This window comes from Lemur catta, chromosome 18 (genome assembly GCF_020740605.2).
Source record: "Lemur catta isolate mLemCat1 chromosome 18, mLemCat1.pri, whole genome shotgun sequence".
NCBI lineage: Eukaryota > Metazoa > Chordata > Mammalia > Primates > Lemuridae > Lemur > Lemur catta.
In genome coordinates this window covers 21868464-21892271 of record NC_059145.1, presented here as the reverse complement: position 1 = coordinate 21892271, position 23808 = coordinate 21868464, and the positions used below count along the sequence as shown (strand labels likewise).

The 23808-nt window shown below is 37.6% G+C and overlaps 1 protein-coding gene across 2 annotated transcripts in view; it reads right to left on the bottom strand.

Annotated features, from left to right (window-relative positions):
- The window catches only part of MDFIC2 (MyoD family inhibitor domain containing 2), a 106831-nt gene that overhangs the window by 28263 nt on the left and 54760 nt on the right, over window positions 1-23808 (bottom strand). Inside the window, exon 3 of one of the 2 annotated variants that reach the window (XM_045529638.1) lies at window positions 19166-19204. The exons of the other annotated variant lie outside the window; for it this stretch is intronic. Within the exon in view, the coding sequence (XP_045385594.1) occupies window positions 19166-19204 (39 nt within the window). The remainder of the gene's footprint in view (window positions 1-19165; window positions 19205-23808) is intronic. 2 annotated transcript variants of the gene reach the window in all.

Sequence of the window (23808 nt, the reverse complement as noted above, 5' to 3'; positions counted from 1 at the left end):
CTCCTGGTTCAGAAACCATATTTTGTGTCAACCAGAAAACTGGGCTTTTAAATCATGTCTTTTAAAGATGTATTACTTTTTGATGTGACCAAGAGAGCTATAGTTCTTTGTACCCTAACCAAGCCAGAAATAGTTTGTTACAATAAACAGAAGAATGTTTTCAAAATTTGTACAAGGCTCTATCATTAGGTTGCAAGAAAGAACTTTGTGAAGAAAAGAGAAATAATCTTAAGGAATAAAGAAATTGGGATTAAAAGGCAACATGATAGATCCCAAGGGGCATGTGTGCTATAAGAAAGATACTGAAGAAGTCGAAATTGTAATTAGAGAATTAAAATCTGCATTAGAAGCAGTAAAATACAGAACTGACACTGCAGAAAATATCATTAGTAATTTAGAGGTAGAGAAGAATGTGAAGCACTCTCCTATCGTTCAAAAATACAGGACAAAGAATTAAAGTTCTGATGGCAAAATGATGCCAGATACAGAGGTCAGAGCTTGTAGATCTCACCTAAGAGATACAGAGTTTTCTAAAGGAGAAATCAAAACATTCTAAATATAAGCTTTATTCAAAGATGATCCTGAAATGTATGCCCTAAGCAGAAACAATTTTTGAGTGTGTGTTCCACTGCCTAAGATTTAGTAAAAAGAGACCCACAATCCTAAAAAGTATTTTGAATTACAAAAATAAAGATCCTTCAAGCACTCATGCAAAGAAAACAAGACTGTGTAAGAAAGAACTGTCCTGAGGTTGGCCTCAAATTGTTCTTGTACAAAACTAAGTGCCAGAAAACAGTGGTGCATCAAATTAAAAATTTTAAGAGAATAAGATTATGTTGCAATAAATTTATCCTTAGTTTGTCTTTTCTGTGTGAAAACACAATAGTTTCATATATTATCAGAAGAAAATATATCATCTTAAAAAGCTTTCTTAGGCCAAGGTGGGAGGATTGCTTGAAGCCAGGAGTTTGAGACCAGCCTGGGCAATAGCTAGGCCCTGTCTCTACAAAAAATTGAAAAATTAGCCAGGCATGGTGGCCTTGTAGTCTTAGCTATTCAGGAGGCTGAGCCCAGGAATTTGAGGTTGCAGTGAGCTATGATGATGTCACTGTACTCTATCCTGGGAAACAGAAGGAGACTCTGTCTCAACAAACAAACAAACAAACAAACAAAAAACCCGAAAACAAAACGAAAAAAACCCACCAAACTTTCTTGAAAAAAATTGAAATCATATTTTCACTGAATGAGAAAGAAAAAATTAGGAGCTCAAGTGTTTGAGAAGCCATAATAAGAGAGGAACATTAATTGGTACAAAATTGGTACAAAAGCATCTAGGTGAATTTCAACATACAAAACTCACCCTGATTGGACTTAACATAGTCAGGAACCAGGAAGTATATGGAGGCGTTTGGTCTCCTTTTAGAGTGGTATCTGGGTGTAATGTATAAGGAAAACTTTAAATAATTATTTTTTATTCTTGATTATGGCAGTAACCTGGAAATTACACATATGACAAATTCTCTGATAAAACCTCCACCCACAAAAGTGTTTTTTGAATTTTCCAAATGTTCTTACCTGGGCATGAGTTTTCCACATTTTCTGAATTTTCCAAGTTTTTAAATGAGTATTTCAAGGCAGAAGGTTTTTAATAAAAACTAAGAAAAATATTTCTTCATTGAAGAAATATTCCTTTTCAATATGACAAATTAAAAATAGGAATATTTAAAATGAGTGCTGTAAAGTACTCAGGTAATGATATGGATCAGAGAAACCAAGACCATCAAACAGAAATATTAGTGGCTGGAGTGGTCAGTGCACATACATTTATAATTTTATTCTTTAGAAAGTTTTATAAGTATTTCCTTTGTTTAATGAAAGGAATAATCAAACCAAGTGTTATGTGTCTTTATTATTTAATGATTCTTTGATGATTCTTTAACATATTTCCAGAAAGAAAGGAGGAAGATAAAGGCATTTTGGAGAAGACATTGGAACTACTGAATGTTTTAATGCGGAACCAATCTTTGGACCATGTGGGATGCCAAAGTGTCAGGACAGGGAGGAAATAAGCACCATAATAACATAGCTGTACAGCACTTTCAAGTCACATGACACTTTCATCTCATTTGATCTGCACTTCTCTCCTGACAGCCTCCTCCCCACACCCCCCTGCATTTGTGTCTCCCAGTTCTGTGAATGCTCTTTCCAGCTGCCATTTTCTCTCCTAAATATTGCCTTCTTCATGCTTCACATTACTGAACTAATCATTGCTCAAGACTTGGCGAAAATGATGCTTTATTTATTCAACAAATATTTGCTACTGTGTTTCAAAACTCTTCCAGGCACTGGGAAGATGGGGATGAATAAAACCCATTTCCCGCCATCATGGAGATTTCAGCCCCTCCGATGCCTTTCTTGACTTGCATGATGTAATGTTTTAAATGCTGGTTCTCAGGCTGCTAGTTCTATATGCTTTTCCCTATATTATATTGCATCTAAAACAGGCACAATAGCCAGCACTGGTGAAATATTTTTAGATAAAAAGTTTTCGGCCATGAAATTCTTTGGAAAAGTAATAGAATTATAGAATTTTAGATGTGGAATAAACCATCGATGTCAGTTGGTTTCCACACCTGTTCAGCCATTCATTTATTCATTAGTGCCTGCTATAACAATAAAAATAATGATAGCTAACATTCACTTCATACTATGAGAAGCTTTGGCTAAGTGCTTTAAATGAATTTTCATTTAACCTTCACAATAACCCAATGAGGAATTTATTATATGTTCAATTTTGCTAGTGAGGAAAATACATCTTAGAAAAGAAGAGTGTTGTGTCCTATTCATTGTTGTATTCCTAAACTAGAAAAGATTTGAGTAAGAATTTGAATTTAGGCATTTGGAGGCTATAGTCCTTCCTCTTAATCACTGTGATATATGCAGGAGATACAAAGATGAATGAGGCATGGCTGTGAATTGGGGACTTTATGGCCTATTTAAAGGAGACAAACTTGTCAACAGATAGATTGCCCACAGGCATTCCTTCTGTGCCATCTCTAACCTGATTTTTGTAAACCAATATAATTCCCCTTAATGACTAATGACTGATTAGAATTCCCCAGTGAGGCCAAGGTTCAAATGAAGGGAGAGAAAAGACAGTGAGATAGATCTTTTATGATGGAGATAAGGCAATTTGGCTGTTGTCCCAATCCTTGGGACCCTGATTATGTCAAGCTATTATATCATTGTTAAGGCAGTCTTTGTATTTACATGGCTTCCCTAAATTAGATGATGAGCGTTGGTCCTCATCCCATCAGTTGGGTAGATTAATCATCTGATTCCCCTTTAAGAACCTCAATCAATTAAGTTGTCATAGACAAAGAACAATTGAGCCTGGCTGAAATCCCAAGTGTTTAATAGGTGAGTTCTCTGGCTCTGTCCCACTTAGTAAATAACAACAACAATATTAACCATTACCACATGCACTCTTCATGCTTTAGCATTCTCCAGGTGCTTTTATGTTCCATAGCCTCCTCCCTACCCCCAGGCTTACAGCGACAAACACATTTCTGTTGGTCTTTTTCTCTGATAGTCTCAGGTATGAGAGCAGTCAGAACCATGGAGAGTTGTAGGTTTGGGTAAAATTCTGAGATATTCTTGGCAACTGGAGATAAAGACTCTGAAATTCTAGGTCCTCCAAAATTCTGAAGTTCTTTTATGTTACCGCGAAGATAAAACTAGTCATTTTAGCTCATTGTTAAGAGCTCATTGACATTTTTATTTTCATCAAATGAGTTACATAAACTATGCATTTTAAATCAATTTAAATAACTGATATTTATGGATTTGTGTCTATACACACTTTGGATAGGTAGACTTTTAGCAAAGCAGTTCTTTACTACTGCTAAATCTACTTTGGACTGATGTTACTTGAATTGAATGCCAAATATGCTTGCAGAAGCTCAAAAGTTTGCAAACAGTAACAGAAACTCTAAAGGAATAATACTTAAGATGGAACCATAGGGCCTCCTGTGTTGCTCCAACCTCCTTACCACTTAGTTAATGAAATATTTAAACCTGAAATGAGCCAGTCATACTTTGTTTGAAGTTGTCTCTTAGTGATACAAAAAGTATAGATATACCAGGTTACTCCAATTCAATAACTGTGGTAGACTGGAAAGAGTATTTTTTTTCTCTTTCTCTAAGAGAGCTCCATAAGTCATCAGAAGATACAGCTGATGTTTTAGAAGAATTACATTAGCTATTGCCAAGGTCATTCTGAGAGGCATGCCTTTATAGGTGATCAACTAGGCAAGTCCAACTAGAACACCCACAGAGTTTACACATCATTTTGACATGAGTCCATCCAGATCTTGCTCAATAATGCCTAGGGCAGTGGTCCTCAAACTTTAGCATCCACCAGAGTCACTTAGAATGCTTGTTGAAACACAGATTGCTGCATTGTACCCTCAGAATTTCTGATTCTGTAAGTCCAAGTTAGGAGCAGACTACAAATTTCTAATAAATGAAACTAAACAGAAAGTCATGGAAAACCTGGCAAGTCTTAATGGCCAACCTTCTGCCACCTGTTTCAGGTGATTCTCATTGTTCTGTACTATCCTTTTAGTCTATTTGTAGCAGGATATTAATATATGAAAGTGACACTTTCTGCCAAAGTTTTCATTTCTTGTGCACCTATATGAGTCACAAGGCAACTGAAATTCAGAGAGATGAAGCAACTTGCTCGGGGTCACATAGTCAAGACTCAATCTGTTAGGTAGATAGCAAGGGATTCTGGGTCTTCTAGGGATGAAATGGGTGCTGTTGCCTTGGTGTAATTAGCCCACCTGGGAAGAAGGACAACAGTGGGCCCCAGACCTCCATCTTGGTCCTGTCCTACCCTAATCCTGCCCTGAGCTACTGCCATATCTGGGGTAGGAGGGAACACCCTACATATCTGCCAGTCAGAACTTGGTGGGCCAGCTGCAAAAGAATGCAGAGGACTCTAGCCCACAGGCCAAGCAGCATAGGTACCATAAAGTCTGGAAAGTGATCTAGAACCCATGTGCATGACTCAGGTCATGCAGCTCCGAACTGTCCAATCAAAGTGGTTCCATAATGACGTTTGAACCACGGACAGGTCCCTACCTGGACGCCATAAAACAAAATGCAGACCATAACCAAGCTCTTTTCTTGCTGCCGCAAGGGGTCCGGTTGCCATCTGTGCAGTATGTATCTTACTCAGTAATCCTATATCTTGTTCTTGCCCTGTAATCCTATTGTAATCCTATCTTGCTCCCCCTCAATAACTTACACCTCATACTTGCCTTACTTTGGTGTGTCTGGTCATTCTTCTACCATGGGTGTGCCAAGAACCGACATTTCAGACTGAAACTTGACAAACCCAGTTTGTTCTGACCTTAAAGTCCTTTCTCTTGCTACACCTATCTCTGCACAGGTTCCTCAAAATCAAGGGCAGAGCACTGATACAAGCACTCATATCCAGCACTTTGGGCTACATATATTTGAGAATATTTGAGTTGGAGTTAGGAATAATTTCATCTTTTCCTTTCTGAGCAAAAGTTACTTTTGTAGATTTCCAAGAAACTAGTGTAATGCCTCAATTCAGAAAGGTCAAATATCTCTCCCTCTAGAAAATGTGAAATCTATTGACAAATTATTGTCCTTTGGGTTGTCATAATGAGTCTTACAAGCTGTTTCCTGGTGCCCTGTCCCAAGTTCATCCCTAAAACTTAAGTCTGAAGAATTTCTTTTCCTGGTATACTTACTGCCCAATTTTAAGAGTACCTTGGAACAAGACCAGGTCAACTCCAAGGTTGCTTGTGATGAATTTAATTCACATGCAAATGAATGTTAACTGCTTTGGGGTTCTTTTAATGTTTTTTGCCAGAGGTAAATTTGCTTTTAGTCACTCTTTTAGACTTAATCTTTGTTCCTCCTTTATTGTGCTATTTCTCTGACATCTTTTTGTCAATCTGACTTTTGTACCCTCCCCCCTTTTGCTTTTCTTTCCTTCTTGACTATAACCTGATATGCAATCTACACTGGAAATATACAAAAGTGCAGTATCTATAGTCTTTATATGTGCCTCCATGTTATCTTAATCTCTATTTTTTATCAAGACCTTATAAAAAACACCAGGTGAATGTAAAAACCAAACCCCTGAGTGTATCTTTTTCACTAGCAAGTAGAGGGGAAATAATGGAATGTGGATGAAACTGGATTAGTGAACTTTGGTAAATAGCCAATGTACATTTCCTTCTAAGTTTATAAGTAGGCTGATTTTAAGCCCCAGCTAAGGTTTCTACATGGACCAGACGTGTTGCATTCTTCCTCAGTCTTCCAAGCCATTATAATGGTGGATAAATAACCCCAGCACATTGGAGGGGTGATTTCATGCTGCACCTAATGGTGCAAACTTCATGGCTTGGCTGCTTTACTTCATTATGTTCTACCACCTATTCTGGAAGCCCTTTGGGTGGGCTCCAGATGTTTTATAAAAGGTGACATTTTTTATAAAGAAAAACACTTCGTTCTCTTGTTGGCAGCACTTAATGAGTGTGTTCTCTGAAGATAGGAAAGCACCCTGCAGAGGATACATTTAACACAACACTATAATTTCTGCAATGCTCACTAAGTGTCTGACTTTACAACTGCCCCTTTGGCTTCTCAAGTGCCAGAGGCAGTAATGGGGTCAGTTAGAGAGCTTCCTTCAGTACTTGGGAATCTACCCTCTGAGACCAGTGGAGTTAAACATCAGGAGAAAATTCACCCTCTGTGTTTTATTTTATTCATTTAGACATTCACTCGGCAAATGCTATTTCCAATTCTGTTCTCTATTAAAACACTGAGGTTGATAACATCACTGTAATTTTTGCAGTTTTTCCCACTTACCCATCCAACAAAGAAAGGAGATGGCTGAAAATATATGTAAAGTGAAAAGATAATATTATATCTTCTTTTACTTTTTACAAAGCGTGGTAAAACAGATTCATCAGTTTTGACTAAATACAAGGTTTCCATGAGGATTTTGGATAGGTGACATGACAATGTTGATTCGTGTGCTCAAGACAATGGAGGTTAAAACTGTTTAGAAAATATGTTTCTCTAATATGTCTTGGGGTTTGGAAGAGTCACAGAGTAAATATATAGTAGATATTTTTCAATGTAAGAAAAGAATTTTCAAAGCAGGTATGTCTTTTTGTGAAACACCTTTTGTGCCATGATGAGCTAGCCTACAAAAGGAATATTTTTTTTTTTGGTTTAATAAGAGAAAGTAATTTATAATACTGATATGTCAATATATTTTTCAATAAACTTTTCCCCAGATTTTTTTGAATTCTAGTCAGTGTAAGAATTATAATTATATGTCTTCCTCCCACTTTGAAAGTGGCACAAGGTGCTCATTTGCAGAGTTCTGCTGTTCAAGTCATCACTAGAATAGAAATGTCATGACTCAGTTAACAATGCTTTATTATTCAGATTGATCTTTTTTTTATAGTGTTCTTTATCTCAAAAACATTGTAAATCAGATATCTACCTCCCACTCTTTTGTTCATTTGCAAATTTTTATTATTCTAGTTTAAGAAAGCAATGGTGTGTCAAGAGTCAGTGTATACTGTTTATGTTCTCCCTGCTTCAAAATCCTTTTCTCTGTAAAAGTGAAGATGCCAGAAGAATGCCTGATTCTCAGGTTCTCTATAGACATTCACAAAAAATTCTGTTTCTCTTCTGGATCAAAAGCAATTTAGTGTTTCTTGTACCCACAAAGATGAAACAATGGAGTGAAAATGTATTTTAGTGATAAGAACAAAAGCATTTAAGATTAATGTCTTTTTTAAAAAATTGTCATTCTTCAGTTTTAGCTATATGGTGGTGCTATTGTTGAAATAACTTTATAATGAGCTCCTTTTAAACAAATGTTGCCAGTGGAAAGAGATCTTGCCTCCTAGGACTTAAAAATCATGTTATCAAATCTTTGTTTCATCACCATCTACTGGGTGGTCTTATGATACAATGTTTACATGATTAAACACAATGTACAGGGGGTGAAACATATTGCTTTATTCCTCAGTTCCTCTCTATATCAGAGTATGGTAGGTATGTTCCAGGATGGATTGATTAATCAACATTCATTTTTTTAAAAAGATGGCAGTTGATCACAACCCTCAGAAAACACCATGCAATACCCGACCTAACAGATGAATTTGAAGCAAAACAACAATCAGTAATTCATTCAGTCTTTCAGGAAACATTGTGGACTCTTTACAAAGTGCCAGGAAATATACTAGCTGCTGGGACATATACAAAGATGAGAAAGGCCTGGCCCTGCTTTTAGAGTTCAGTCTTCAGTGGGGTAACAGGCACTCAGACAATTTCAATGGCCTGTGATGAGCCCTGTAATAGAGACATGTACACAGTTCTATAGGTGCAAAACCCAGGAATTTCCGTTTCTGTTTGGTGTGATGCAGGAGAGTATCTCGGAGGAGATGAAATTTTCACTGGATCTTAAAAAATTTGTGTTCAAATTTCAGGTGGCAATTAAAAGCAAGGATAATCCTAGAAGAAAAAGTTGGTAAAGTGTGGAAATGTGAAAAAACAGCGCATAGTAAGAAGTGGGGATGGGGGAAGAGAGAAGAAAGACTGGTGAAGCTTTTTATCTTTACCTATAGATTTAAAATTTTAGCCTTAGACAATGGAGGGGCATTGAAGCAGTGGCTCTTTATTGACAGAGGATGGACCCCAAAGAATATATGGATCTTCTCCTTGGAAAATTGCACCATGTGCAGACATACGACACAGATTCCCAACCCTTGGTCCCCCAACACACAAACTATATCCAAGTTCCCTTAACTCCTGTTTAAGAGTCTGAAATAAAGGTTTTAACCAGGAATAAAGCAAGGTCATATTTTTGTCTTAGAAATGCCGTGATGGAGGATGAATTAGAGAGAAAATAACCTGAATTCTAGTCATTCTTATTTGTCTGTTCTCCTTCAAATTAACCCACAAACCAGTTACGGCCTCCTGCTTACACTAGCTTTTCCTGGGCTACTTCTGATACCAGTCTCTCTGGTTTGTTTTTTTCTTCCATTCCTCTTCTCCTTGTGGAAGGGATGAGAACATTTCAAGAAAAAGGATGTGACTAAGAGGACCAAATGCTGCAAAGAAGGCAAAGATACTCTGGGATGGAAAACAAGTCCCTGACTTTGGCAATTGGGATGTCATAGGAGATGCTTGCTAGAACAATTGCAATGGAAGGGCGGGGCTAGAAGACAGATTGAGTGGGCTAAATAAGGGAAAACAAACATAAGAAAGGGAAAATGTTGAACATTGATTATTCTTTCAGTAGGTAATAATAGATAACTATTTCTGCAGGCTTTTGAAATGCCAGATAGTGTTCTCAGGCTTTTGATGTATAAACTTCTAAAATCCTCACAATAACTCTATGGGCTAAGCCCTATTACTATCCACATTTTACAAATGAGGAGGCTGAGGCACAGAAAGGTAATGTAAATTGTGAATTATAATTGCAGATAGTAAGTAGCAGAGCTGGGATGTGAACGCAGGAAATCTGGTTTTATAAAAGAGCATGAGCTTTTAACCATCATGGTGCACTACTTCTGATAAAATACACTTAAAGTAAATATAAGTAACATTCATAGTAGGTGTAATATAATTAGTAATACTGATAATAGAGTAATATTGTAATATTAAATAGCAATATAGTAAGCAATATAAATACTGTGCAAAGGAGAATCTTAATATCAGATTGAATAGGTTACCATTATTAGAATAGCATGTGTTACATAGTTCAATATTTAGCACTTAATAAGGTGCTCACTGTAGTCTTTACTGTCCTTAATTTTTAAAGGTTTTGACATCAAGAAAGACAATCTAGAGCTGAATATCCACAATAAGATCTAAAATATTACAATAAAGCCAAAATGCTAAAAAAATACAACATATTACATATTTTGTGTGTTTCACTATGAATGGAAAATCTCAACAAAAAATATTTTCTTTAATCAAAGTTTAATTTCAAAAGTAACCCATCTTCAGGATAACTATTGTTTCCTAACTCTCAGAAGAAATTGTCTTGTAACTGATATAAGGATGCCAAAAAGAAAGTGCTTCACGGACAGAGATTCAGAGATAGACAATTTTTTAATGTAGCACAAAGTTTGGGGAGGAGAAACTCTGGTAAGCTTGTTCTAAGTTGTTTATCTTTTTTTCTGCCATCCAGATTACGTAAATTAAAGGAAAATATTTCTAAGATTGAAACACTTAAGGTTGTTACTTCTTATTTTTTTAAGTATAGCGCTAAAATGTTGAACAGTGAAAATAAGAAAAGAGAAGTTTTATACAATTAGAAAGGAAAATGGATATTCCTCCCATTAATATTTTTCATGAATCATTTGTTTTTTGACTGACAACACTCAAGTTTGACTTGTATCCTGGTTTTCTTTACCTACTAAGATGTTATACTTCAAAATTCCTTAATTCCTTCAACAAATGCTATTGAGTGTCTACTATATAGCAGACACTGTACTATGTGAGGGGAAATTCAGAGAATAGACAGAAGTCAGCTGTCAAATAGCTTCTGGTCCAATAGCAGAGTCCAGTAAGAAGACAGTGAGAATACCATGTAATAATTGCTAGGGGTGAGGTTATAGGAGTGTCCACGTGGGGCGCTCTGCTTAGCTTCCATAACCAGAGAGGTCTTCCCAGAGAAGATGAACCAAGATCTGAATCTTGAGGAAGAGTAGGAAGAATGTACCTTCGCTTTTGTAAAAAGCATAAAACTTTTTGTGAATTTCATTATTAATGATCAGCATCTTACACGTAAGAAGAGGAAAGGAGTCTGTAGAGGAATGTTCAGAAAGTAGGAGAAAAACCCAGAGATGGCCAAGAAAGGCAAGTGTACAAAAGAATTTAGTGGTCAGCAGTGTTAGTGCATGCATTAGGAGTATTGTATGTTCAGAATGCCCCCTTATTTGCATATATTGGTATATCCAATCCTTCAAATACAACTAAAGAAGATGTCTTAATTACACTATTGTTACTGAAAGCTCAGCACTTGTCCCCGGCATGCCGAGGCTGCCTCAGAAGAACAAGGACAAGTGGTTTGAGGAGAAGCAAAGAGAGATTTATTAATTTGCTCGCAAATGAGAAGGACAGAGACTACTGTCTAAAAATGCCATTGTCCTCATAATAAGCAGAAATGCATAAAGGGTGGGTTCTGAGCTTCAGGCAACTGCTGTTCAACTACAGTTGATGATTCTAATCATGCCATCTCCTCTCCCATCTTGGCTGGTGACAATCTGCTCAGGACCTTCCTAGCTCCTGTAGCATGAAGAACAAAAGACATTCACCTGCCTCTTCTGATTGCTGGCCTGAGGCAGGGATGCAGGTTCTAGTTCTCCAAAAGGGGTAAGGGATGTTTTAAAGAGACATAAAACATTTTTGCCATTTTTTCAAGCCATTTCCTCTGTTACACTAGATTTATGTTGGTCTTCAGCCTCAGTAAGAGCAAGATCCTGTCTCTACAATAAATAGAAGAATTAGCTGGGTGTGGTGGTATACCTGTAGTCCTAGCTACTTGGGAGGTTGAGGCAGGAGGACAACTTGAGCCCAGGAGTTTCAGGCTGCAGTGAGCTATGATGATAGCTCAGCACTCTAGCTTGGGCAACAACAGAGTGAGATCCTGTCTCAAAAAAAAAAAAAAAAAATTATGTCCGTGACAGACACTGGCTAGATGCATATTGTGGAGCCTGCTCTTTCCGGACACAGTTAAACTACATTTTCAGGCATTTTGCATCTAGATTGGGTCATACAAATAGTTCTGGCCAAAGGGGAGTGGGCACAAATGATGTGCCTCATTTTCATGTTTGGCTCCTAAAATATGCCATATAATTCTCCACATTTTGTTCTTTACTGATTGGCCGGCCAGTAGAAAACATGGCAGAAAACTCTGAGAAACTCCCAAAGATGGTAAAGCCACAAGATAGAAAAAGCCTGGATCTCTGGTTTACCCCTTGGTAGAGCATAACCCAGGAATACCTATCTGCCTTAAGCTTTTGTTGGCCAAGAATTAGCTCTTATTAAATTAGGCCACTGAAATTTGAGAGTCGTTATTTGTAGGAGCTATCATCAATTAATCTGGCTAATAACATGTTTATTTGTAATATAACTCATGTGAATTAATCAAGAAATATGCTTTGGTATTTGTTATGGAATTATAATGATAAAAATATTTACTATTTATTCAATTCCAGGAGTTGTACAAAGTATAACATACTTATCATCTAATTTTATAGTATAAGAAATGCTATGTGGTAAGATGCTATTGCTGTCATCTCTCTTACAATGGTTAAGAAACTAGAGTTCAGGGAGTTGGAGACATTTACTGAAGATTATAGAATTGAAAATGATGAGGACAGAATTTGAATCCATGCAGTTAGAGATAAGAGCTGTCCACTTAACTATGTGTTGTCTCTCACTGGTAGATACCATAATTTATATTGGACAACTAATATCCTTTCAAGAAGGTAAACATGGCTTAACAACACCCAATACAGTCCTCTTCATTTTATAGATTAATGTAGGAACTCTATTTTGCTCTTAGCATAGCGGTAGAAATTCTTTCCCCGGTATATTCTTTCATAAATATCTGTATTTATTTGTGGGCTGGTGTCAAACTCTTATTTTTGACAGCTAGATAGAACTTTTATTTGGTTCTCAAAACCTCTGCCAAATCATCATTACCATTAGGAAAATAATAGCTGAATCATACATACATATTCTTTTAATCCTAGCCAAATGGACATTTGAATAATAGAAATCTCTCTTGAAATTGGCTGACAGAAATTGTCTATTTATTGTTTATTATTAATATCTGGTTTCATTTAACAACAGCAACAACAATTTAAGCTGTGATGACAGCAAGCTGAAATCTAATAGTCAAGGATTCTAGTCGTTTCAGTGGATACCTCTTCTAAGTGGTGGTTTGTTTACGGAATAATTTATCCCATCCCTTCATTCTCCTTGAGTTTTGCAGGCAATGCTCCATAGTGAGACCAAGGGCTAAATGTGTATTCAAATATAAGGATGTTGCGTGTCCACCCCACCTTTGCTTGTGTTACCATCTTCCTCCCAGGTTGGGGAAGAGGGTCTGAACAAACACTGCTCTTTATTTAAAAGGGGTACTTCCATTTGAATGAAAAGACCACAACCTGATCGCATTTCATTGTTTCCCTGCTCCAGGGCACAGGATTTACCCTCCTGTGGGCTGAGCACCCACGGAGCATCGTGTCTTGCCATTGCTGCATCTGTAACAAATACTTTTCTACCTTCTCTGACAAAACAGTGTTGTTGTTATCAGTTGTAAATGTATTAAAAACACATCAGGGCATTCTAGTATGTCTATCGTGCATGAAAAATATTATTGCCTGACAGCCTCCCATTGGCAAGTGAAAAGAGGTTTTATTGAAGGAAACAGCAGTTGCAAACAGCAGTGCACAAGGAAGGTAATTGTTCCTTTAACATTGGTGGCACACGTTTGCAGAAGACAACGCTCCTGCCCCTGCCTCATCCACACCCAGAGGACCTGCTAGACACGCAGCCAGCCGTCTCTCTCTGGGATCGAGCTGTCAATGCAAACTTGCATTCTTTCTCTTTTTCCAAGCTAAGCTCTATCCCCAGAGCTCCCGACGCCTTCCTGAGTGAAAGCTCTAAAAGAGCTCCCTTCTAAATTGCATCACACGTGCTGCTGTACTCTTCAAACTGACAGAACAAAAGACCCAAATTCCAAAAGTCTGGTCTGAGTGATTTGTTAGTGGCTCTGGATGATGATTACCCCTTAATGGGCTCGGAGGACAGGCTGGGGCACTTTTGACGCTGCGGAACCAAACCTCGCAGGGTCCTTCCCTGGTTAGTTACTAATGAAGGGTGATTTGCTTAGAGAGAGAGAGAGAGAGAGAGAGAGAGAGAGATACAGAGACTCAGAGAGAGAAGACAGGGGACAAGACAAAGTCCCATGACTGTCCCTCATCCCTACCGATTAGTGGCAGTGAAATCACTTGGACCAGGAGTCCCCAAATAGATTCTAATCTGGAAGGACTAAACAGGACTGCTGTGGTGCGTGTGTGTGTGTCTGTGTGTGTGTGTGTCTTTTTCTCTTCCAGAACGGATGCTACACCAAGTAGCAGTCCTGTGTTCCCAATAACAGCTATTTAGTGTTACAAGCCCCCAAAGCATTATTGTCTGCCGCTTCGCCCTTCTCCTCCCTAACCATTAATACATATGTTTAACTGACAAGGGTCACTTTGTTATTCTGACATAATGAACTGGGAGATGTGCTTTCCGAGTTCTAAGGCTGACACAGTGACACTGGCAGGGTGACATTTTTACCTCGAGGTGCCCTGATTGTATACTCAACACACTTGGAAGAATAAATATTGATCTGCTCTATGAGGATGTGTGCCGTGTGAAATGTGAATGCTTTTAAACAGCTTTGGATGTGCAAAGTAGCATTTATTACTATTATTATTATAAGGTACAGAATCTTGGAGAGTGCCTCACCTTTACCCTTTATCCTCATGTTTAGTGCACACATATTGAGCGCCCACTGTATTCACACCATGACTCCTGTGATGGATACAGTGATGATGTTGGGGGTTTCGAAACTCCCCACCAAGTAATGTAAGGACTATTCACAACAATAATGTGAATATACATTGTTTGGTGGACTATCGGTAATGAATGTTCATTCCCTCACAGGGCCTCACTTATTATTGGGTTGGAGATTTTCCACTCATATTCCCAGGGTGATTCATTCCTTTGTACAGACAGAAAGAAAAAAAATTGCCATTTAAAATCATAATTGACTATAAAAGTTTGGAGCCTTAAAAGGGATGGGGTTAATATCTGACCTTTCCTTTGACAAAATAATTTCTGGGAAATTTGGATACTAAAAGGGAGTTCCCCTGCCCAAACCATGGTGTAGGAGAGAGTCCTCATTAAACTGCTCTATGTAAGATACAAGCTGAAATTTGTGGGGTGGGTGGCACAGGGGACACTTGAGGGAAATAGGAGCGCAGGAAGATGGCAGGAGGCGAGAGCTCAGCGGGGAATAGTGGCCAGTGAGAATGACCAGGTGACACAGGTAGCCATGCAAACATCTAATATCTATTTTAAATCACTTTCTAGCTGATATTTTGATATTAATAATTAATAAAGTCTCCTTGACCATTGTTTATTTTTTTAAACTTTTTTAGAGCTTTTATATATAATAATTGACAAGTAAAGTATAAAATGTGATGACTTTTGACATATGTGTGCACCATGAAACCATCACCACCATCAAGGCAGCAAACATTTCCATTCTACCTCCCACTCAGCTTCCACACTTCCCTTTGTAATCCATCCATCAATCCTCCTCCTTCACCAGCAATCTCTGACCTGTTGTCTCTATATACAGATCAATTCAACTTCTAGAGTTTCATATAAACTAAATCACTCAGTGTGTACTTTTTTTGTGAAGTTCTCAGACAGAATAATTTTCTTGAAGTTCATTCAGATTGTTGCATATAAAAACAATTTTTTTTCTTAGCAATAGTTGCATGAATTTACCTTAATTTAGTTTCTCCATTTATCTCTTGAAGGCATTTGTGTTGTTTTCAATTGTTGGCTATTATAAAAAAAAGCTGCTATAAAAATGTATGTGTGGGTCTTTGTGTAGACATTTCCCTTGGGGAAAAATTTAGGAGTAAAATGCTGAGTCATATGATACAGCCTCCCTATTTTTGTTTCTTTTTTGACAAACTTTAATAAAGATTTGATACACATATAATTTAAATTATGGCAGCCTTGAGAAGATAGAGATTGGAGTCACATCTAATGAGGCCAGTGGAAGACCCAGGGATATCTGAGTGGGGTGTGGACAGGTACTTGCAATGAATGACTTGGGATTGGGTATGGGGCAATTCCACTTTTCTCAAGTATTTCAGAGACTTTAAAAAGAGGGCTAGGCTGACACCTGAGTGACACATTTGTTTATTTATTAAGCTAGTCATTCAACTGTTTATTGAACAACTACTGTATCCCAGGGAATCTGATGAGGACTGGGGATACAAAGGTGAACAATATGGACACGATTCTTGTGCTTAGTAGAGCTTAGGGTCCTAAGAGGATGCATATAGATCTGCTTTGCCGCCACTTGACAAGTTATAAGGATCCTTTGTGATCTACCCACAGACCAGCTTTTCTATTTTCTCTCTCACTTCTTCCTGGCAAATTAATTTCTTTTTTGCCTCCTAGTTTTTTAGATTTTGGTTAAATTTTTGTCACATGAAATTCCCCCTTTTCTCCCCACCTACTCAAATCTTGCTGGCAACTTTCTATACTTGATCTTAGCCAAAATACCAAGAAGTGATGGCCAGCAAATTTTTAAACTCTGCCTTGGAAAACCTAAAAGTTTTCTGACTCATTTGGTCTGGAGTGCAGTCTGAGCACTGTGATTTGTAATAACTGCAAAGATGATTGTAATGTGTAGCCAGGATTGAGAACCTCTGTCCCAAGGTGATTTTATTGACATAGTTTCCTATGATTGTACTTTACTATAAAATTTCTCTGTTCCTTTACATTTTCTTCCAACCCCTGTCACAGGAGAAGGGGCCCTCCTCCTTTTAAAGGTGAACCTTTGCATCAGGGTTTTCCATCCTTATTTCTTGCACCACGCACAAGATGTGTCTTTATCAACCATCACCCTCCTTCCTTGTATTTTCGGTCTTCCTCTACTGACTCCTTCCTCCCTTGGAACGCATGCTCAGGTGTACCAGAGCCCATGAATGCTCTTTGCACTAATTTTTCCATCATCAGATTCTCAGAGGAGACCTTAACATGTACTATTTCTTTATCCTCTCACTCCTTAATCCCTCGCAATTGGCTTCCATCCCCATGCAAATGAAACTGATCTTTCAAAGCTCAAGCAATAATACATGCTAGGTGCTTAATAAATATTTGTTGAATGAATGAATAAACACACGAATACATGACTCTTTCTCATCCCCATATCAGTGACCTTTAATCAGTTCCTATCCTTCTTGATCCAAGGTCAGTCAGGCCTCCGACTCTGTCCTTGTCTTCTTTAAGGTAGAATCCTGGTTTTCTTTTCCTTTTCCAAACTTGTCTCTATGACCCCTTTGCTGGCCACTTATAAGGAAGCCCTGTTGCTTAATGTTTAAGGGTTCTGGTGGCAGCCAAACTTGGCAGTCAAATCAGGCCCTTGACACTTTATAGCTGCATGACTTATGACAAACTGTCCCACCTCAATAAACCTCATTTCTTTATCCATAGAAAGGAGATAATTATATAATAGCATGTTTTAAAGGTTGATGCGATACTTAAGTGCCATTGCAAAAACAATAAAAGCTCCGTAATGTTAGTGGGTGTTAGCCTTCCGGTGGAGATAAGCTCCCTATGGGGAATCACCATGCCATTATTTCCACCATTGTGATTCTGTCCTCAAAATCTGCATGGTATTTGGCACAAGGTGCTTAAAAAATACTAATGGTGAATGAAGGAGCCAATGCATTGCTCCCCTTCTCTTCGTGGATGATCATTTCCAAGGCCTTGGCTTCAGCTCTCTTCTCTCTGTCTCTTGCTGACCTCATTTTTTCCATAATGATCTTTTGAGCTCATTCACTCTTTGACTGTCTCCTCTACGTCGACGACTACTGAATCTAAACTGAAATCAGACTTGGCCTCTGCTCCAGATTTGTTGTCTAAAGCAGCTTCCCAACAGAACATTCCCAAAGGCATCACTTTGATACTTTAAACTCTCTATTCTTAAAAAAACACTATTCTCACCCCTTAATCCTTATTATTAATTCATATATATTTACTTATTATATACATTTCTTTGTTGTACATATATATTTAGAATGGCCTCTAATCAGTTCTACCTGCCTATTTGCTTATTGGCTCTAAGATAATTGCACTTGCAACATGTTCTTCTTCCTAATGTGCAGCTTCATGTATTAGCTACCTCCACACTGAGAACCAAAAAAATAATAATAGCAATTTTTTTAAAAGTTCACAGTCCTTATTCTGCCAGTAACTTGACCTTTATTTTAATAGAAAACTTTCTTTTATTTATAAGTAAAAAATTAAAAAATATTTCTTTATTAAGCAACATGTAGGTACATTATTCTTGTGAAAAATAGTAGCTGAAATAACACAGATGTGTCAAAATAAAGGGAAAATCTCCACTTCATTGCTGCTTGCCCCCTTCTCACTACTATTGTTTGATTAATTTATTTGATTCCTATTATCCGTTTGGGATGAAGCTTTTCCAGACTTTTTACATTTATTCATGAACATTTGCATATTTGATTTTACATAATGTAAATGGGGCCATGCTGTATTTATTAATGTGAAACTGGACTTTCCCTCCTCTTTATTATATCTTGGAGATGTGCTCATTTAGCTCTACTTCACCCTACAGAGCTACTGTTATTCCCCAATGCAGATGCACCATAATATGGATGGGCCTTTATTGATGAATGTGTAAACTCTGCTTTGCTATGTTTATTTCCTGTCACTTTCATGTATGTAAACTTTCAACCACATAAAAAAGCACATTTCAGACTTTTTTGTCTTTGCCTCTTTGTGTATGCCATTCTTCTTCTATTCTTTACAGAGAAACTCCTACTTATCCTCCAAAACCCAGCTCAAATGTTACTTACACAGACTCCTCTGTACTACGCCAAAGGCGATGTCTTACACCTCTTATTCTTCCTCCTCAGTCATTCAGGGACAGAGACTGAGGTTTTTGAACTCTCACAGAGTTAAACCTAGTGTCGTACATACAGTAAACTCTGATTCCATTTATTGCCTAAATAAGGAAACAATTTCTAACCTTTTGTTATCTAACATGTATACACACATGGTTACAAGCACCTCCAAGGTAAAAACTACCTCAACGTGCTTTGAATACTGTGCATATGTGATGATTTGTAGGCTGGTGCAATGGCTGTCATATTGTGAACAAAAGTGGAGTCCTTTCCTTACCATACTGCACCAAAAGTGCCCCTCAGTCAATATATTATAGGAAGCCACCACAAAGAAAGGAGGACGAACTTACCAGAATCTCCAAGAGGATTTATAACTGAACTGGATAATCCTAATAGAAGGGGGGATGGGAAGAGAATTAAGTGGTATCCCTTGTTTTCACCACCCCAGTATCCTTTTCCACCTTTTTTTTTTTAGGGAAAAGAACTCTACTTTCAAGCAGAGAACCTACTCCATACAGCTTGAGTGGGAATGACTTGCTCTCTCCTGCTCCCTGCACGGACACATGGTGGCAGGAGTCCTCTATCTCCAACCCACAGCAGTTTGTTCTGGAATGGTTATGAGACTCCCGTAGAACTGATGCAGGTGTTCCCTGAGACTTGAGATTAGTACACTGGGAGTGAGAGTTCTCTCCTTCTAGGTGACGTGTAAGGATTATGGGAACTTGGATGGGCAGAAGCCATCTTTCCCACCATGTGTAAAACTTCTATCTAAGAATAAAGCCCAACAGGGGGCCAAACAGCCAAGAAAAGAAGGTAAGGCAGGGAACTTTACCTTCATTTCTGGGACAAATTCCAAATTTATTGTTTGGGTCCCTGCATTGAGTTGCTCCTGATGTCCTCCTGGACATCCTAGAGATGTGAGTCCACAAATTCCTTCTTTATCTAAACTGGTTGGGTTTCTATGACCTGCAATGGAAAGAGATTCACAGAATTGTATGGGAGGTTTAATTAATTTATATGTTTCTTCTGACTCTATTTTCTCTCCAGCTCTTTTTAGAGGATGTATGCTGATTAAATTCTCTAAATCTAATTGTTTAATCTCTGCTTTCTAACTCCCAAAATATTCACAGAGTGGAAATGTTTAATTTTGTGAAGGTATGCCAAAAATGATCTACAAAAATGGCTTAAAATTGGAGGCAGAATCTTATGCTAAAATCAATGGTAAGGAATAAAGAAACTGTGATGTGGTTTCTGCTGATCTGGTCTTTCATCAGTTCTATTCAATTTACAATAATAAGTGGGAATTTACGTATGTTAAGTACCTACTCGGTTCATCTATGTCATGAAATTTACCCATGTCATGTAGATGTTATTATCCCGATTTGAACCATTTTTTTAAAAGTTAAATAATTTTCGGAGTTCTATTCTTGCCCAGGGTCATCTATTAGGTAGAACAGATGGAAGATTAGAACCCAGCTGGATTTTTCAACCTTTCTTCTCCAACATCCAGGATGCTGTGCAATTAGGTAGGATATTGACTCTGTCTTTAAAGTACATTTCCAACTTCAGTCAACTGTCCTGAAATTCATGGCTTGATCATTATTTTGGGGGCAGAAAAACAAAACCAATCATTTTCTAGGGAGAAGTACATTGCTATTTAGAGTGTAAGAGATTTGAATGTGGAGACTCTGTCCCATTTCCACTAAAGACTGTGCTTATGAGGCTCAACTTTTCTAGACCTTAGTTTCTTCCTCAAATAAAGGGCATAAGGGTGGATCACCTCTATGTCTATTTCAGCATTTTGCTAGTGATAAGTGCTTCCCCAGCACCCTGTACTTCCCCTGTTTGAGATCATGTCACCCTGTGTTATTATTTGCTGGTGATAGTAACATCTTATTCAACTCTTGTGTTCTCCAAATAGATAATCAATAAATATTTGTTGAATAAATAAATGAGGCAATGAAGTCTGTTTACTCCTGTGTACAAAAGATTACTTTTTATTTTGCTTGTGTTTTTTTTTTCTTTCACTGACCAAAGGAGTAATCTTTGAAATTGCAGAAAATACCTCTAATTTTGCCAGTGAGAAGTAAAAATAGGTTAATGATAGATGTGAGCACTCCAATGTTCTATACATCGGTGTGGATTTTAAACAGGACTTTCCTTTAGTTAGAAGCTCAAAATAAACAAGGAGTTCATGCAACTTTAAAAATAAGAGATGTATTTTAATGTGTAAAATGGTCATTTTAGAGAGCCATGGTAATTCAACTTTTAAGGCTGGGTAACTGAGCCATCCTGGTGAACTTTCTATGTGAATAAAGCCTTCCTTAATCGGCTTTTTCTATATTATTTCATCCTGGGAAAGAAAAGCAACAGTAGCTAAGCCAGAAACAAGCAGGATAACAACAACAACAAAAAAGAGTCTGTGGCAAAGCAACAGAATTAACTTTTTTTTTTAAATCCCATTACTTGTGTTTGTGAAGAAGTAAGCAACGTGGTTTTTTGTCTTTGTTTAGACATTGGACAATAAAAATCACAAGAACATACATTTTTGACATACTATTTTTTGGTGTTCTTTGGAATTTGGACCCTAATTAAAAAATATGTGTTTCCTAGCCCTTCTTACTGTGAAAATCCTTGGCAATATAAACAGATGCACTGGTTGGCTTTTAATTCTGACACCAGACTGTCTGAAATAATAGCTCTAAGAAAGTGTGAATTCTTTCATTCCTCAAGCTTCAATTATAAGTACTTAATTTGTTTCTCTTTGTATTGCTGACTATCGTACCAATCTGGTTTATTTTTCATCTGGCTAAACACAGTGCACATTAGAAATCCCTCATCTTGAAAAGTTTCTTCTGCACGGGAAGACAGAAACAAGCTACAAGTTTGAGTTATTTTCAGACTCCAGGGCATGTCACTGTAATTTAACAATTAAGATATTAAGTAGTGTTCTGAAAATTTCAGTAATATAGGCCCGTAAGATGACAGAATTAGGATCCTTGATAAGCAGTTTGAAAACACTGAATATTTCTCATAAAAGTCGATTCATCGCTAGATAAATGAGCCAAGTTAATAGCGTACTAACTCATCTTGACCTTTCACAGTCAAAGACATTCTTCATTTTTTGTGTCCACTACTTTTTGTGCCTTGTCCCCAATTAGCTGTCGTGATGTTTTCAGCCTGTGATGTGACTGTGGTGACACTGACTTCTGTGCTTGGATGGGGTGCCACAAATGGCACGTGAGCCAAAACGTCATCAGTTTCTGGGACTGGGGATATTTTGGAAGAATTGCTAGGACTGATCTTCATGAATATTGTCCTATTTCCACTTTTAAAACTTCTCTCTGTGGAGGTGTGTTTTTATTTTCCAGGGGCAAAAATCAAATCAAAGAAAGGCGAATCATTGCTGGAACTCATGGTAACCATAATGAAGAAGGTGTCATGCTTCTACATTTGTTTTCTGTTTAAGTCTACCACTATATGTGTGTGTAGATCTTGAGATGTTTTTGCCAGTTATTTTGGTGCCTAATACTAAAGGAGTTTATTTCCCATTTGTAACTATGATGGCAAGAATGATTAGGCCTAAAATATAATGAGTTATATGGTAGGAATTGTTAAGCCCTCTATTTTTATTGTCTCACTTGAATCCTCACAACAATCCTAAAGGTATTGTTGTTAGTATTATACCCATTTTAGAGATGACGACATTGAGATTTAATGAGGCTAAGTACCTTACCTAAGGTCACAGAGTGACCTTAGGTGGTGGAAGCAAGGACTTCAACCAGGAAAGGCCAGAGAGTACCACCTGGTTTTCCCCGCTCCTAGGCATTGCAGCTATTAATGTACCTACTGTTTTGCACATGTGACCCTATTTTATCCTTCCTAAAACCATTAATGTTGGTCATATTATACTTATTTTACAGATGGAGAAACCCAAACTGTGATAAAACAGTTTTGTTCAAGCTCACAGAGTTGGTAAGTAGTGGAGATGGGCTTAGAACCAAGTTTTTCCTGGTTCCAATAACCCTGTGCTCAAAACCTTCATTCTAAACTGCATAATAATATTGTTTAGGGTTTTAGAGTTCGTTACCTAAACCTAGTAGATGACACCAACACAATTCTTCAGTGTGCAATGACTGAATACATGGTCTTTGATGCCGGAAAGACTTGAGACAATTTCCTGGTAAGTGTAAGGGCCAATGATGTGTCCTGCTGTTCTTGACATATTTATGACAGCGATGAAAAGGAGTCATGCAAGATATGTATTTCCAGTGCTAAAGCAGAGACTGGGAATTGGGCTTCTGGAACATCTTCCTTACCTCTTTTACATGACACATCATTTAATTCATTTGCCTCCAATTAATCTCCCCTAAAATCAAGCTGGCAATTATAACAGCTCTTCAGAATTGGTGGGAAAAACACATAATGGCATCCTGTTGATCCTTTTGCAAAAACGCTACTATGATTTTGTCCATTTTTAAACTTTTTTCCCATTTGTGGAAAACTTGTTTTTGTAGAATTAGATTTTTGAAAATATGAAATCTCCATGGCCTGTGAGTTCCATGACCATGCTTTGGGGCAATAGCTTGGACAGGCATGATAGCTTCTAAGTGGTTTCCTGTTTTTCTTGGCCTCATTGCAATCCTTTCCAAAACTTTCCTCCTTAGTAATGCAAAATGAAATTCATTGTGCCCATTATATCTGTTAAATGGTTTCCATTTTAACTTGAGAAAAATGTATTGACGTTCATGTGTTTGGCATGGAAAATGTGTATATCTATCGAAGATAGCAACTTGTCTGTTGGAATTACAGTGCATTATGTATAATGCTGCTTTTAGCTGTGCATGTACATTTCCTGGAATCTTATTGTGTCAGAGCTTGGAAAGTTTACACAAGCATTGGTAATCTAATTTTTGTCTGGTGGGTGGCTGTGGAAATATGGAGTATATGAAAAAGCAAATGTCTTGGCCATCTGTGCCAGGGAGTGGTTTGG